The following is a 15,027-nucleotide window of genomic DNA, read 5'->3' on the forward strand; positions in this document are numbered from 1 at the left end:
TTTTTTTTGGGCTCGTGCTCGTGTTCGGCTCGCCAAAATTCCACAAAGCTCGAGCACGGCTCCTTTTTCCCTATTCTATTTTTTGGAATATATATTTCAAGGGAAATGGTTTCAGCACAACCAAGTTTTAATACATGTGTTCACCTTGCTTGTGTTGTAGAATTTTATTGGCTTGAAAGTGCTTTTTGGGAACCGTAATAACCTTTTTACAGCTCTTTAAATACTAAAAGACAAGCAAGTGAGTATGTTTGTGCTGAAATCATTTCTCAATTCTCATAGTGCAAACATAATTTAATAGGAATTGATGTCTCAGTAATGTGAGACATACAGAATAGACAGATATGGCATAGTCAATGCCGTGCATTGTATTACAATGATGTCGTGCTAAAATGAAGCACACTGGTCTGTTTCTAATTGGGCAAAGATTGTATGAATACACAGTCTTTGGATATTCTAAACTCTATAAAAATGAATAGTACAAAACTCTTGATTCAACCCAGGCGTCAATGTCATGTATAAAAAATTACCAATCAAACTGGAATGGTTTTTTGTAGGCCAATCGAGATAAAACTGGGTTGAAGTGAAATTTTTCAAATTGTTTTCCATGTTTCAAAGTTAATAGATGTTACAACTTACAACACAGAGTGAAAAGGGAGGAAGAAAGAAACCAATAAAGAAGGCTTTTAAAACTAGATGAAGGCTAGACTCACAGGCACCCTTGCAAAAAAGGGGCCAAAGGGTGCCCCCATTGGTCACAATCAATTTAAGATGGCACAAAAAAGTACAATCATAACTCTCTTAAATAGATTTTGACCAATGGGGCGCCCTTTGCCCCTTTTTTTTTTCAAGGGCGCATCATGTGAATCTAGCGTTCCTAATATGCCTTCTTTAATCTTTTGATCTTACGCATCTTTAATGAAAACAAAAAAAGGGAAGTGATAAATCCGCCCCTTTTGATCACCAGGAACACCCCTGTCAGTGTTTGTGGCAATCAGGGGCATTGAATTCTTCTGACATAAGTATAACAGCCCCTCTTAGTCATTGATACACTGACAGCGGGTGTTCCTGGTGATAAAAGGGGCGGATATATCCTTTCCCCAAAAAAATGGGGAGTGATAAATCGACCCGATGTTTCTTGCTATCTCCACTTTCTCTCTCTAACTCTGAGGAGAGAGAAGGACGCATAGGTGTCAATTTAAGATATTTGGGGGTTGATTTATCACTGCCCAAAAAGATTCCCCTCAGTACACAATTTCTTGTTACAATTCCTTCATCTCATGTTAGTGACCATGAAAAACTGTAAAAGGAAATATGATTAGACATAGGAAAAATTGCCAATGGGGACATCAAAATACGAGAATTGCCAACGGAAGACACTTATGAAAAATTGTTAAAGAGAGTTGATAACCCCCTTTTGAGAGTTGGATAACCCCATTTAGACCTTTTAGAGACTTGATAACCCCATGTCGTCCTTCTCTAACAATTTTTCAGAAGTGTGACCCCCAGTTGGCAATTCATGTATTTTGATGGCCCCCATTGGCAAGCTTGAAAATCCCAACCCTGGCAAAAACGAAAAGAATGAGAAAGACGTGGGCAGAAGAGGCATTGGACTTCGGATGATTCTCTTCTAAGTGGGCCCTCCCTAGGCATTGGAGTACTAGGTGGAACGCGTTCCACTCGTTCTGTACATTTGGCGTATTGGTTTAGATCATGCAAATAGGCCGGACTGAATATCTCTCTCTCTCTCTCTCTCTCTCTCTCTCTCTCTCTCTCAGAGCATTTTCCCTTGTGGGTTTACTCTAAAACACCCACAGGAAGCTCTGCAGTAATGGAAGCAGTAAATAGAAAGATCAAAGCTAAGCAGAGCAGCTCCTTCTCTTTTTCTTCAGGTGCTTCCACCTTTACTCCTTCATATTTCTTTTTATAAGAACTCTTCTCTTTATGACATTATTATTCTAGTTTACTATCACATTCCATCTTGCCCATTTCTTTGTCTATGCTTTTGCCTTTCTCTTGTATGGTTCACATTTTATCACATGGTTTATAGAAAGAGAAAACATTTCCTACACACTTGTGTTGGGATGATGAATGGTCCTCACAGAGATAGGGTGTCCACAAAAAATCAGATCCATAGGATCATCCCAACCCTACGATTTGTGGAGGTAAAATGGACGTGTATAAACCTTCACAAATTAGTCCATTTTTTGCCTCCATAGTTTGAATGGTTGGGATGATCCTATGGATCTGATTTTTTGTGGACACCCTATCTATGTGAGGACCATTCAAATGAATGGTTTGGATCACCCAAACAATGTGGGCCCCCACTGTATTTTAAGCTAGTGTGTAGGTAACTTACCTACACAAGTGTGTAGGAAATGTTTTCTCTTATAGAAATGCATGGTCATTGTTGACTTTTAGTGTTACTCAGACATTTTTCAAGCCATAGTTTTAGTTAGCCTTCTCTTTCTTTTGTTTGTCAGCTTTCTTAAAGTTAGTTTTTATGTAAATTCGATTTTTAGACCATTTTTCAAGCCTAAATGATTTTTTTTTAAATCTTTTTATGCATTTTTTCCATTCAATTTCTTTCTATTGTAATTGGATTCTTTACAGTGGTGCTATTATAGTTCAAGATTACTTTTCTCATGGTCATTGCTTTTGATTTTAACCTTTTTGGGATTGATTTTAATTTAACCTTCACTTTATTTATATCTATTCAAACTTTGAAAAAACATATGAATTTCATTCTAGTTTTTAGTGTTTTTTCACACATTTCCAGCCTTAGTTTCAAATTAGCAACCTTTATTGTTTCTCATCTCACCAACCCCCCCAACTTCCCCCCCCCCCCCCCCCCCCCTCTCTGTGTTAGCATTTTATAAAGTCAATTGTGATGTAAGTCTGAAATATTTTAGTTTCAAGTTTCAGCCATGCTACAAAATGAATGATTTGATGCCAACTTTGTAGCTTGTCAGCCTAATCAACCCTCAATTTCATGCTTGTCAGCTGTCTTTTACAGTTTGTTTACTTGGTAATTTTGATATGAACTTCACTATTCTTGGCCATGATATTGATTTTAGTTTAAGCTTCAGATTTAGTCACATAAAGATTAGTCCTAGTTTTATGCTTCCTAGTTTTTCTAAAAAGTTAGATTTTTTGTATTTTTATTAAAAGCTTTTCTAGAGATGAACTCGATTTGAACTTCAAACATATTCAACCATGTAAGACCTGTGCAGCCCTAGTTCCGTACTTTGTCGTTTTCTATTCACCATTTGATTTACCTTGTGGGAATTATTTTGGTGCAAGTATTTGAGTATTATTCTTGGTAGGAAAAGTGAATGATTTTGATGGAAAGTACACTGATTATCTAACATGTAACCCTGGTTTTGTGTTAGCCATATTTATGTTTTGACCACAGTAGCGAAGAGTTCTTGGGCGGGTGGGAAACTCTTTTCCCCTAAAACACATTTTGGAAACGTTTCCGAAACATAATAGGAAAAATGGGAGAAATGTTACCGAAACACATGGGAAACATATGAGAAACTTATGTGAAACATGTGTGAAACCTTGAGAAACGTATGGAAAACTCGTAGAAAACATATGTAAAACGTGTGGGAACATGTGTGAAACTTCTGAAAATCTTTTTGAAAAAAAAAAACCAAAAAATTGTGGAATAGATATTAAAAAGGAAAACAATAGCAAATATTGTAATAAAAAATAAAAATAAGATAGATTCAAATAGAAATTTTAAATTTACAAGAACATATATTTTGTATTTTCCTTGTGTTTTATGGGTTTTTATTTGTATTTCTCTATCGTTTCTAAAATGTTTCTAATGTGTTTCCTAAGACGTTTCTCAAATGTGTTTCTCATGCGATTTTCAATTGTTTTCCCATTTCTCGTTTTCTCTCTATTTTTTCTCTTTGTTTCCCATTTTTATTTCACATTTCACTTCCCGAATTCATTTCCCTCCCTTGTAACTATGGTTTCGCCATTTCCCTCCCTTGTAACTATGGTTTCGCCATTTTAAGGAGATGGATTTGATGTAAAGTTGACATTTCAGGGATGCTTCGAAAAGTATCAGTGGTTTTGCTGATGGGTTTACTTGCATGGGCATATCAGACCATTCAACCTCCCCCTCCTAAGATCTGCGGATCTCCAAATGGCCCTCCTGTTACAGCACCTAGAGTCAAGCTCAGAGATGGAAGGCATCTGGCCTACAAAGAACATGGTGTCTCAAAAGACAAAGCCAAGTATAAGATTGTTTATGTTCATGGCTTTGGCTCTTGCAGACATGAACCATTGCTATTTTCCCCGGTATGAGCTGTTTTATAGTAATCAATTTTATTCATTATCAGGGTGTTTTGATTTCTCTCTTGTCAGTTGGAGTGTGTTGGCTAATTGTGTCGTGGATTTCAGGAAGTGATCGAGGAATTAGGAATCTATTTGGTGTCTTTTGACAGAGCAGGGTATGGAGAGAGCGATCCAAATTTGAAAAGGACTCTGAAAAGCACGGCTTTGGATATTGAGGACCTTGCTGACCAGTTAGAGCTTGGATCCAAATTCTATGTCATTGGGTTTTCTATGGGAGGACAGGTTGTTTGGACCTGCCTCAAATATATCCCTCACCGGTATGATGTGGCTGACAATTTTCTATTTTTCCTTCATCCCTATTTTTGTTAAGAGTCTCAAGTACTGCGAACTTGACCGTTTGCTTAGTAATTTTGAACTAGAAGTGCGAAAATGTACGGGTTTTCTTCTGTTGTTCTCTCTCTCTCTCTCTCTCTCTCTCTCTCTCTCTCTCTCTCTCTCATTCATTAAGAGTGTGAGTGGCACAAGTACCTTGATTTTCAGAATTGGCAGAACCCACTGAGAAGCTCCTCCAATTAAATCACTAATTGCAGAAAAGTAATTAATGTTTGGTTTATAGTAGTAGTTGTAACATTTCCATTTTATGAAAGAATGAGGTAATTCCGAATCTTGGAATGGTGTTTTTCGGTGATTTCCATGTTCTGGCAATTGACTCATTTAACAGAGCACCCAACGCTGAAAGTTCATTTTTTAACATGAGATAGCAACATATCTTTCTTTTAAGAAATACAAGATATTTGGTCTTTATAGAGTTTTCAAGTTTGTTGTTCGGTTGTTCCCATATGAAAGGGTTATTCTCATATCAAAATCCTCCTTTTAAGGTTTCTTTTATTTTGTCTCATCTCATGTTGGATATTTTAATACTGACAGGCTTGCAGGAGCAGCACTGATAGCCCCTGTTATCAACTATTGGTGGCCTGGTTTTCCTGCCAATTTATCTAGAGAAGCATACAACCAGCAACCAGTTTCTGACCAATGGGCAGTTCGAGTTGTTCACTACGCTCCTTGGCTAACATACTGGTGGAATACTCAAAAGTGGTTTCCGTGTTCTTCAGTCATATCTCATAAGCCTGAGATTTTTTCCCCCCAAGATAAAGAGCTGCTTCTCCAGTTCATGGAAAGAAGACACTATGAGGTATCTAATTTCCCCAAAGACCCACATATTTTTGTATCATTAGGTTGAATATATTATAATGTGGAAACAAAATAATGAACTAGCAACTAATAACATCAATGAATAATTATGAGTAATACAGATGACAAACTTCCTTCAAAGGAACAGTGCTTGGTTGGAGAATATGTTTCATGCTCATTGTAACGAGTAACTCTTAGAATTCTCATAATATGCTTGGTTTCATTGAAATGTTCCTCTCTGGTTTCATGTATCGGCATGCCTGATTCACCGCATAGGTGATATCTGGCCTGGTAAGAGTCAGGTTCTGAAGTGCTCCTTCCACACTTTGAGAAGTGAGAATGTATTAGACCTTGTTGCCCTCTTTTGGGTTTGCCTTCATGTTGTACATTGCTAGTGCCTTAATAGGTTTGCAATTCGTCATATGAAACTTGTTGAGTAGATCGGTGTCATACTTCTTATATGACAACTTCATTCCTTCTTTAGTTCTCTCAATCTCCACACTCTGGGAAATATTGAAGTTGTCTTAGCTCCTTCATATCAAAGGTCCCTTTAGGGTATTTCGATACCATGTATCTCAGAACTGTCACTTTTTTATAATGATAATATCATCCACATACACCACATACACCAAAATCAGCACCATTCCTGTCCAAGTTGTTTGATTAAAGGGGAGTTTATCAGTTTCATTTCTCTTGTAGCCACTGTTCCTAAGAGCTTGCTGGAGCTTATTAAACCATGCTCTAGGAGCCTGCTTGAGTCCATAAATCTCTTCGGTAAGTCTACAAACAAAATTACGTCAATCTGCAACTTTGAACCCTTTTGTTTGCTCCATGTATGCCTCTTCTTTTAGTGACTTGTGAAGGAAAGCATTTTTCACATCCATCTGATTGGCGGTCTAGTTGTGCAAGTTAGCTAGTGCAAGAATAAATATGATGATGGTGTTCTTAATTACAGGGGTAAAGGTTTCATCATAATCAATACATGATTATATCCTTATGCGACTAGTGTGGCCTTATATCTATAAATTGTTCCATCTGGCTTTTGCTTTACCTTGAACACCCAGTTGAAACCAATTACATTTCTGTCGCCTTTTTTTCACTATGGCTTCTTCCCATCTATCATTAGTAGATGCCTCAGAAAATGTCAATGGCTCATCAATGGTCTTGCCTACATGAAAAGTTAAAGCATACTTCGGCCATGTTGGCACTGACAGATAATGTTTAGCACATGGTTGGATAAGATAAGTGTAAATGTGAACTCAATGTGGCAGTAGATGGTATGTTGGATCCTGCATCTCTAGATGAACTACTCTTCCTCTTGAATTCACATCGAATCTTCGGTGGGCCGTTGAAATGACTCAATAGAGGAAACATGACGAAAGATTAGTATCTTTTCTGTGGAGAGATCATAACATTTGCATCCTTTATAATCATTGCTATATCCCACAAAGATGCACCTAACTGACTTAGGGGATGGAACATGCACTTTCTGCTGTTGGAAGGATGGAACATGCACATAGAAGATGCAACCCCATGAATGAAGCCAAGTAATCAAGATATATACTAAAGAGAATCTGTGTAGAACCACACACATATAGACCTAAGAATAACCAGGATCTATACCGAATAGAAACCTATGTAGGAGAGGGGTGGTCAACCACGACTGAAGATAGTATGTTTATGACATGTACGGATGTATGAAAAGCTTCAGTTAACAAGTTTTTTGGAGACCCGGAGTAGAAAATCATGGAAAGGCCAGCCTTGATAATGTGGCGATTTTTCTATCCTGCTAACCCATTCTAAGATGGAGTATGCAGATTGCAGACAGGGAAAGTGCTGATAAATGCCCTTCTCATGGCAAAATTGTCGCAGTAGCCGAGATGTGTATTAATTCCCATGTCAGATCTAATTTATTATGAATAAAATAAATTTAAGTATACCTAGAATAATCATTAACAAAGATAACAACATGAACAAGATTTAGAACCAATGTGTGTAAGGTCACATTAGAATGCACAAGCTAAAAAAGGAAATGAGGTCTTTATATTATATATTATTGGCATGTATTTTCATTTCAGCAGAAACATTTCGTTTCGGCCGAATTCGGCTGCTAACGAAACAAAATCCACCTGGAATCGGAAAAGTACCAGATTCTGTCTGAAATTTCAGGATTTCGCAACTTTTCAGATAAAAAAATAAAGTTTCTGACATATGACAAAAATCAACTCCACTCGCAGAAAAGAGAACATTGAGATTCCTTTAAAATATTTCTAAAAAGACAAAAAATAGAAGGAAAAAATCAGTGGTGAAGAATCTTGCTTAGATTTCGGTCGTGATTTCGTACCGAAATGTTTATGCCATTTTACAAGATTTTGGCTGAAATTTCATGCAGAAACCAAAATGTTTCTGTTTCACTGATGACTGAAACCGTAATTTAAAACCTTGAGTATTAGATGAAGCAAAAGAAATTTCACAAAGTTTGCCAAGTTGACAATTAGGACACAATTGTAACTCGGCTGACTTATTACATGTAGAAATAAGAAACTTCTATGCAGGACCAGTTATAGCACCTATGAAGAGGGAATAGTCTTTCCTTTTCTTATCATTAAAAAAAACGAGTACAAGGGGGTTTGTGCTTTTGTTTTAGGACCAATTATCAATGGGGGACAAACATTAGGCAAAATTATCAACAGGACCCATGCTTTTCAAAAATTATCAACGGGGGACAAAAGAGGTCTTGTCGGTAAAAGCTGGACGAAAATACCCTTTGGCATTTACAACACGTTTTGACCTTGTTTTCTCCTTCTTCCCTCTTCTTTTACTTTTCCATTATCACCTTTTTTATTTTTTACCCTACTAGTCATCTTCCTCCTTATTCAGCCACCATTGTTGCTTGCAAATCTTGAAAACTTGAATGTTGAGTTCGTACCATCTATCTCTTTGTATTTAGGTTTTGTTTTTCTTTTCTTTTTTAGGGTTTTGCACTATTTTTCACTCCTTTGTTTCTGATTTATCTTGTTTAAGGTTTAAGCGATTTGTTTTTTAGGGTGAGTTCTGGAGATAATGCATGGATCGCTTCACTCACTTTTTTGGAAGACAAGTGGTTGTATAAGAAAAAGTTGATGTAATACATGAATGGATGGCTACACATTTTTTGATTAACTTAAAATTTTTTTTTTTTGTAATACACAAATTGGGATGTAATAAATGAAGCACATTTAATGAAAACAACATCCATTTCTTTTGTTATTTCTATCATGAGCAGAATTATAATGCCATTAGAAGAGTTGCTATAGGCAAGAGGTTTTGTAGCAGAAGGGGTTTATCAATTCTCTGGAAGGGGGTTACTAACTCTCAAAAGTAGGGTTACCAATTTTCGAATGGGCTTATCAAGTGCTTGAAAATTGACCAAGGGTACTGAAGTTTTGGAAGAGGGTTTTCAAGTCTCTAGAATTGGGGTTATCTAGTATAAAAAATGGGGTCACCAATTTCCGAATGGGGTGATCAAGTCCCTAAAAATTGGCCAAGGGTACTAGAGTTTTGGAAGGGGGTTTTCAAGTCTCTGGGATTGGGGTTATCTAGTATAAAAAATGGGGTTACCAATTTCTGAATGGGCTTATCAAGTCCTTGAAAATTGGCCGAGGGTACTAGAGTTTTGGAAGGGGGTTTTCAAGTCTCTAGGATTGGGGTTATCAAGTATCAAAATGGGGTTACCAATTTCCGAATGGGCTTATCGAGTCCCTAAACATTGGCCGAGGGTACTTGTGGACCCCGATCCGAGAGAGGCGGGGGGACGAGCCCCCATGCGAGTCTCAGGATCATCCACGTGAAGGAGAGATCCACCAAGGAACTCACGAAAGAGTGCCCCTCACAGCATGAGCGGCGATGTAAAGTGAGATACCTCTCGATTCGAGGACTAGCCCGGATTCGAGACGCACCTTAAACAAAGAAAGAGTCGTCATCCAAGGAAGTGGGCCTTGGATCCCATGCTGTGCTCTGTCGCAACAGATAACCAGAGATACAAAAGGTCCGTGCCTGATGACGAATGGGGAAGGGGTTAGGCGCCCCCAATTCGCCCAAGTGCAAGCACCTGGTCTCTTATGCCATTTATTATAAACTTTGAAGAGTTTTGGGCAAAAATCATGTGAAATGGGAACAATCATCCCCGAGAAAACGTCTATCTAAGCATGCATGACCCGGGGATGGGCAAAGAAAATGAACATCCAAATCCTAACTCATCGCATCTAATCCTAACTCATCACATCTAAGAAAGCAATAAACAATCGCATGCATAGCTACAGCTAAGCAGATAATGATAGATATAATGAGATAAGGAAATCAAATATCTAAGTTTAGACAGATAATCAAGCTAAGATGAATGGATAAACGCTATAGCTAAGCAATCAAAGCAGTAAAGTAAACGCACTAGCATGCGAGCCTATGCAAGAGATAAGACTAAGAAAATGGCAATCAATCACACGCTAGAAGAACAAACAAACTAGAATGCATGAGAAATCTAAGATAAGCACACAACAAGTTAAAAGGTGTAAGAAGAGAAAGAAATCGGAAAATCAACGGCATGTGAGAACCAAAAATGCCAGAGGAAAGAAGATGGAACACACGATAGGCTCAGAGGGCAATTCAAAAGGAATCAAGCCCAGCGATCCTAATCTGCTGAAGATCGGACAAGTCTCGCGATCGTCATGACCTATCGTTGGGCTTAGCGAGGACAATCCCTGTAAAGGGACCACGCTACGTCATCGCCCGTCCCAAAACCTAATAAAACGTCAAAAAACCGATGGAAACCGGAAAATCACGATGTAAATCGAAAATGGAATGAAAAGAGGGCTCCGAGTGACCTGGCAATCACCATCCTTGCCCATTTTAGCTTTTGTTTTGAAATCTTTGAAAATATTTATTAAAAAGGTTTGACTGAACTTGGGTGGACCCAAGCTACCTACGTACCCTGCGGAGAGGGATCAAGCCAACGTAGTTCGGACGGAACTGGAGAAAAATATTTGTAAAATGGTGTAAAAAAAAAGGGTGACTGGACTCAGGATGCCAGCTACACGCCTGAGCTGCCTACGTACCCCTCAGCTAGGGATCAAGTCATCCGTAGTTCGGACCAGATTTTCCTAGCTACTCCTAATGACTCGAGATTTTTGAGATTTTTTTTGTTTTTTCAGATGTTTTTAATGTTTTTGACTTAAGATGATAGAATCCTATCATCATAAGGGTAGGATAGACTCCAGATATCCCGCAAAGGTTGGACAGCATCCTATACTCTGCGGGAGAAATGAACAGAATCACAACTTTGCAAGGGTTGGACAGCATCCTATACCTTGCAGGAGCGGATAAAGTCACATGACTTGATGAGGGGATGGACAAAATCCTAACCCTTATGATGATAGGACAGACTCCTGAAAGACTGAAGGACTGACTCATATGCTGAAGACTGACTCTGAAAGATGGAAGGACGGAATCCTAAACTTTATGAAGGGATAGGACAGAATCCCAAACTCTACAAGGGTAGGACAGACTCCTAAACCCTAGGATAGTAGGACAGATTCCTAAACTCTCTATGACTGGCTCTAAAGAGGAAGAAATCCCTTAACCTGCTAAGACTCTAAGGCAGGAAGGGAAAAGGTTGGCTCAAGATATATTCCGTCATAGCCTAAACCCGGCAGAATGCTCCTAAAATCAATGGATCGCCCTAGACTCGAAGAAGATCATAGAAAAAGAGTAAAAGAGTAATCTCGAAGAACTGGTGTAGATCTCGAAAGACAAAGATTATTCTGAAATTCCTAAGGAACCATGAGCAGATGAAGATCACAGAAATCCTACAAAAATCTTGAACACTGAAGCATAGTCGGGAGGAGAAACGAAAGGAAACCAGTGGGGGCTTGAAATCACAAACCTAAGCAAGAAAACTAATTCCCAAAACAAAACCCCATATTCCCCTTTACTACCAAGGGACCAAAATGGTTCCCCTAGGAGGAGCTGAACCAACTAACCAAAGAAAAGACCAAGGAGGAACACGATGGCTGGTTTTGCAAAACAAATGAAATAGGTCAAGCTTTAATTGAACAGAATCTGTTTGTAGAAGAGAATGCAAAGGAGATATAAATGCATAAATGAAATTGTTAAAATATAAAAGATAAATAATGCCTTTCTCCAACAGCTTAAGCTATTGGAGAAGTTGGTAAGTTAACATGGTATCAAAGCCAAAGGTCTTGAGTTCAAACCTCCCGGATAGCAAAAATCCACATGCGATGGTCGGCCCAAAGTGAGACCACATGTGCCACATGTTTGCCAAGTGGGCCACACGTGCGGGGGAGTGTTAAAATATAAAAAATAAATAATGCCTTTCTCCAACAGCTTAAGCTATCGGAGAAGTTGGTAAGTTAACAGAAATCAACGGCCCAAGCCATAAGTTTCTTTAAAATGACAAAGGGGGAGCATTATACACAGTCAACAAGAACATACCAGCAAAGCATGGACAATTTCTTCCTCCCTCTGCAACTCCCCTTTCTCCCTCTGTCATTTCAGCAAAATGAAAACACCTCCCCTCTTGAAAACCTCAATCCCTTTTGTAGCTCTTTCTCTGATTTTTCCTTGGAAAAATCCCTTTCTCTAAATATTGGGTGAAGTGATTTGGGTGTAGATGGTGGCTGAAGATCAGAGGATTGGGGTTTCCGTAAAAAAAACTTAGCAGAAATCAAATGGGTTTTGAAGTGGTATTGGCTGAAACAAATGGAAATAAATGAAGATAGTGATGGAGATGGCCATGATCGGAGATGGAGGTGGCTGGTGGTGGAGGTTGAAAAATGGGTTTGATGGTAGAAAATGGTGGATCGTGGTGGAGATGAAGATGGAGTAGGGTCTGAGCTTGGGAGTGGGTTTCGAGGGGAGTAAGAGTAGAGGGGATGAAGTGGGGGATGGACAGAGGAGGTGGTGGTGGGTGGATTTTGGGTTTTTTTTCGAAGTGGGTTTGGCTCGAAAATGGGTTTTGGGTAGAGATGGGGGTGGAGAGGGGTTTGGAGGTAAAAATAGGGGGGATAGAACGGAGGAGGTGGCGGCTCGGATTCCGGTGGGTTGCTGGCCGGAGATGGGGTCGGAGGTGTAGTTGCAGAGGTGGCGGTTTGGGTGGGTTGTGGTGGAGTTGCAGAGGTGGCGGTTTGGGTGGGTTGTGCTGGAGATGGGTTTTGGGTTTCGGGTTTGAGGTTGATGATGGTGGCTGCAATGGTGGAGGTCGCGGCCGATGGAGGTGGTGGCTCGGTGGAGTGGCTTGGGGGTAGAAGAAGGTGGGTTGTGGGTAAAATGGGTTTTGGGTGGCTGCAATGGTGGAGGTCGCGGCCGATGGAGGTGGCGGCTCGGTGGAGTGGGTTGGAGGTAGAAGAAGGTGGGTTGTGGTGGAGGATGGCCGGAGTTGGGAGAGGTGGTGGTGGAGGCAGCAGCTCAAGCTTCTTCCCTCTCTCCCCTTTTTTTTTTTTTTTTTTCTTTAATGAGGGTGAAATGAAAAAATTAGGGATGTTCATCTATTAAAAAAACAAGTATCAATAACTCCCAGGATGGACACCCATACTGCATCCTCTTTCTTCAAACTGTGACATTCACTTTGGTTGTGATAACTCATCACTTGGTTTTCACATTCTCAGGAACAGATAAGACAGCAAGGTGATTTTGTGAGCCTTCATCTAGACATGATTATTGGTTTTGGGAAATGGGAGTTTGATCCAATGGATCTAGAGAACCCATTCCCTAACAATGAAGGTTCTGTCCACCTATGGCATGGTGATCAGGATTGGATCGTGCCGGTTACCCCGCAGCGTTACATTGCCAAAAACCTCCCCTGGATTCAGTATCACGAGCTTCCTGGTGTTGGCCACATGGTCACAATTGCAGATGGTCTGAGTGATGTTATAGTTAAGGCACTTTTACTTGGAGAACAGTAGCTTTATACAGATAACTAGCTGAGGTCAGTTAATGTTTTTGTTTTCTAGTCCTTTCTTCATCTTAGTAGTTTTTTCTTCCTTTTGGAGCCTTTTATTTTTGGGTTTTGCTTTGAAATTTCTCTCTGCTGCTGTAACTTTACAGACTAATTCTTAATGGTGGTAGAATTTAAATAATTATGGACAAAGTGGATTTTGTGTACTCTAATTAGGTTCTCTGGGCCAAAATGCCTTGGGGAAATAAGATGATTTTGATGTATTATTATGTCTTTCACGAGTCATCAGCATTTAACATCTTTTCTCTCTCCACAAAGAGGTATGGAATGATGGTTCATAGGTATTATAGCTTTTCATAATCACCAAATGCTTTACCCCAGTTGAGCTGAGTTTGTTGGCTCTCTCTCTCTCTCTCTCTCTCTCTCTCATATTCCATACCCCTCTCTTTTATTGACAGCATTTTGCCTGCGATCCATAGCCTGCGATCCATACCCCTCTCTTTTATTGACAGCATTTTGCCTGCGACCCATTGCCTTTCTAGCAGTGGCTGTGAGTTTTTAGTTTATAATAGTCTAAATGGCCTGTAATTTGGGCTGTCAATGGATCCAAATTCCGAAGGTTAATGGACATAATCTGGACACAACAGCTGGATCAGATCCGTGTCCATTGGATCCATATGCTAAGGTCCGAAATTATTTATGATAGTCTTAGATCCGAGCGGAGGGCACTAATGTATGAAAACACCCTACATATTTTCGTTCATTTATGTCTACAGTCTAACTGCCCAACAAAAGGACCTAGGACACTCGGATGTACTGTCCAATTCGAAATGTATTAGAACCCAGACTAGAAAGTAGGATCTGAAAACAAACTCTGCAAAAGGATCCAACCTTTGAGGCATATGAATGGAGCTTGACCTAGACATTGGTTGATCCAAGACTACTTTTCTTTTGCCAATGGGTAGGCCTTGACCAGATTTAAATAGAGAGCATTTGTTATGAGTGTAGCATGGCTCTGGATTAACCCATTCGAGTTGGGTTAGGGTTGGGAAAAGTCATCGCAATTTAATTTTGGATTGGGCTCGGGATGAGGCCTTAGGCCCGACCCAAACCCGACCCGTCCTAATTTTATCATGATTGTCACACGATAGCAATGTTTTTCCTTCTTTTTTTTGCCTTTTTCCTTAAAAGGGCAGATTTACCCTGCCAACCACGGGGCAGGGGGGAATTTGTTCGGTTTCAAGACGGCAATTTCAAAATCTTAGGGTATGGTTTTTTTTTTTTCATGGCAACCCGAACCTAACCTGACTCGACCTGATTTGGAAAAATGGGGTAGAGATGCTAAGGGTTAGGTTAGCATTGACCCTTCTCAACCTGACACTCGGATTTTGCTGGGTTAGGGTTGAGGGAATGCTACCCCAGCTTGGGCTAGGGTTGGCCCCAACCCGACCCAACCCAGCCTGACTTGCACCCCTAGCACCCGTGGCATCTAACATTCCCTTATGCAGTGGTCTTAGTCAAGCTTTATGAGTCTTGCAAGTAAGTAAGTAACCATTGGCCAAATCTTAGGGCATGTTTAT

The 15,027-nt window shown here is 39.7% G+C and overlaps 1 protein-coding gene across 2 annotated transcripts; it reads left to right on the forward strand.

Moving 5' to 3' along the window:
* Nucleotides 1-1,685: 1,685 nt before the first annotated feature.
* LOC143881846 (uncharacterized) lies at nt 1,686-13,723 on the forward strand. Of its 2 annotated transcripts, none has more exons than XM_077385152.1 (5): nt 1,686-1,889; nt 4,058-4,311; nt 4,414-4,625; nt 5,236-5,500; nt 13,158-13,723. In XM_077385152.1, exons 1-5 carry the CDS (start codon nt 1,829-1,831, stop codon nt 13,452-13,454), a joined length of 1,089 nt encoding a protein of 362 aa, XP_077241267.1. In that variant the 5' UTR covers nt 1,686-1,828; the 3' UTR covers nt 13,455-13,723. The 2 variants fall into 2 exon arrangements, with proteins under 2 accessions (XP_077241267.1, XP_077241268.1); XM_077385153.1 differs by lacking the exon at nt 1,686-1,889 and adding an exon at nt 2,890-3,025.
* Nucleotides 13,724-15,027: the final 1,304 nt, after the last annotated feature.

The sequence above is a fragment of the Tasmannia lanceolata genome, unplaced genomic scaffold (assembly GCF_043159265.1).
Source record: "Tasmannia lanceolata isolate RefF3 unplaced genomic scaffold, GAP_Taslan_0.1 ptg000007l, whole genome shotgun sequence".
Taxonomy (NCBI): Eukaryota; Viridiplantae; Streptophyta; class Magnoliopsida; order Canellales; family Winteraceae; genus Tasmannia; species Tasmannia lanceolata.

What these genes read in the sequence shown, in the direction of transcription:
- LOC143881846 (XM_077385152.1), top strand. Translation starts at nt 1,829, where the DNA reads ATGGAAGCAGTAAATAGAAAGATCAAAGCTAAGCAGAGCAGCTCCTTC. An exon ending in CTCAAATATATCCCTCACCG is followed by an intron (nt 4,626 to 5,235) that starts GTATGATGTGGC and finishes TAATACTGACAG; the next exon opens with GCTTGCAGGAGCAGCACTGA. An exon ending in TGGAAAGAAGACACTATGAG is followed by an intron (nt 5,501 to 13,157) that starts GTATCTAATTTC and finishes TCACATTCTCAG; the next exon opens with GAACAGATAAGACAGCAAGG.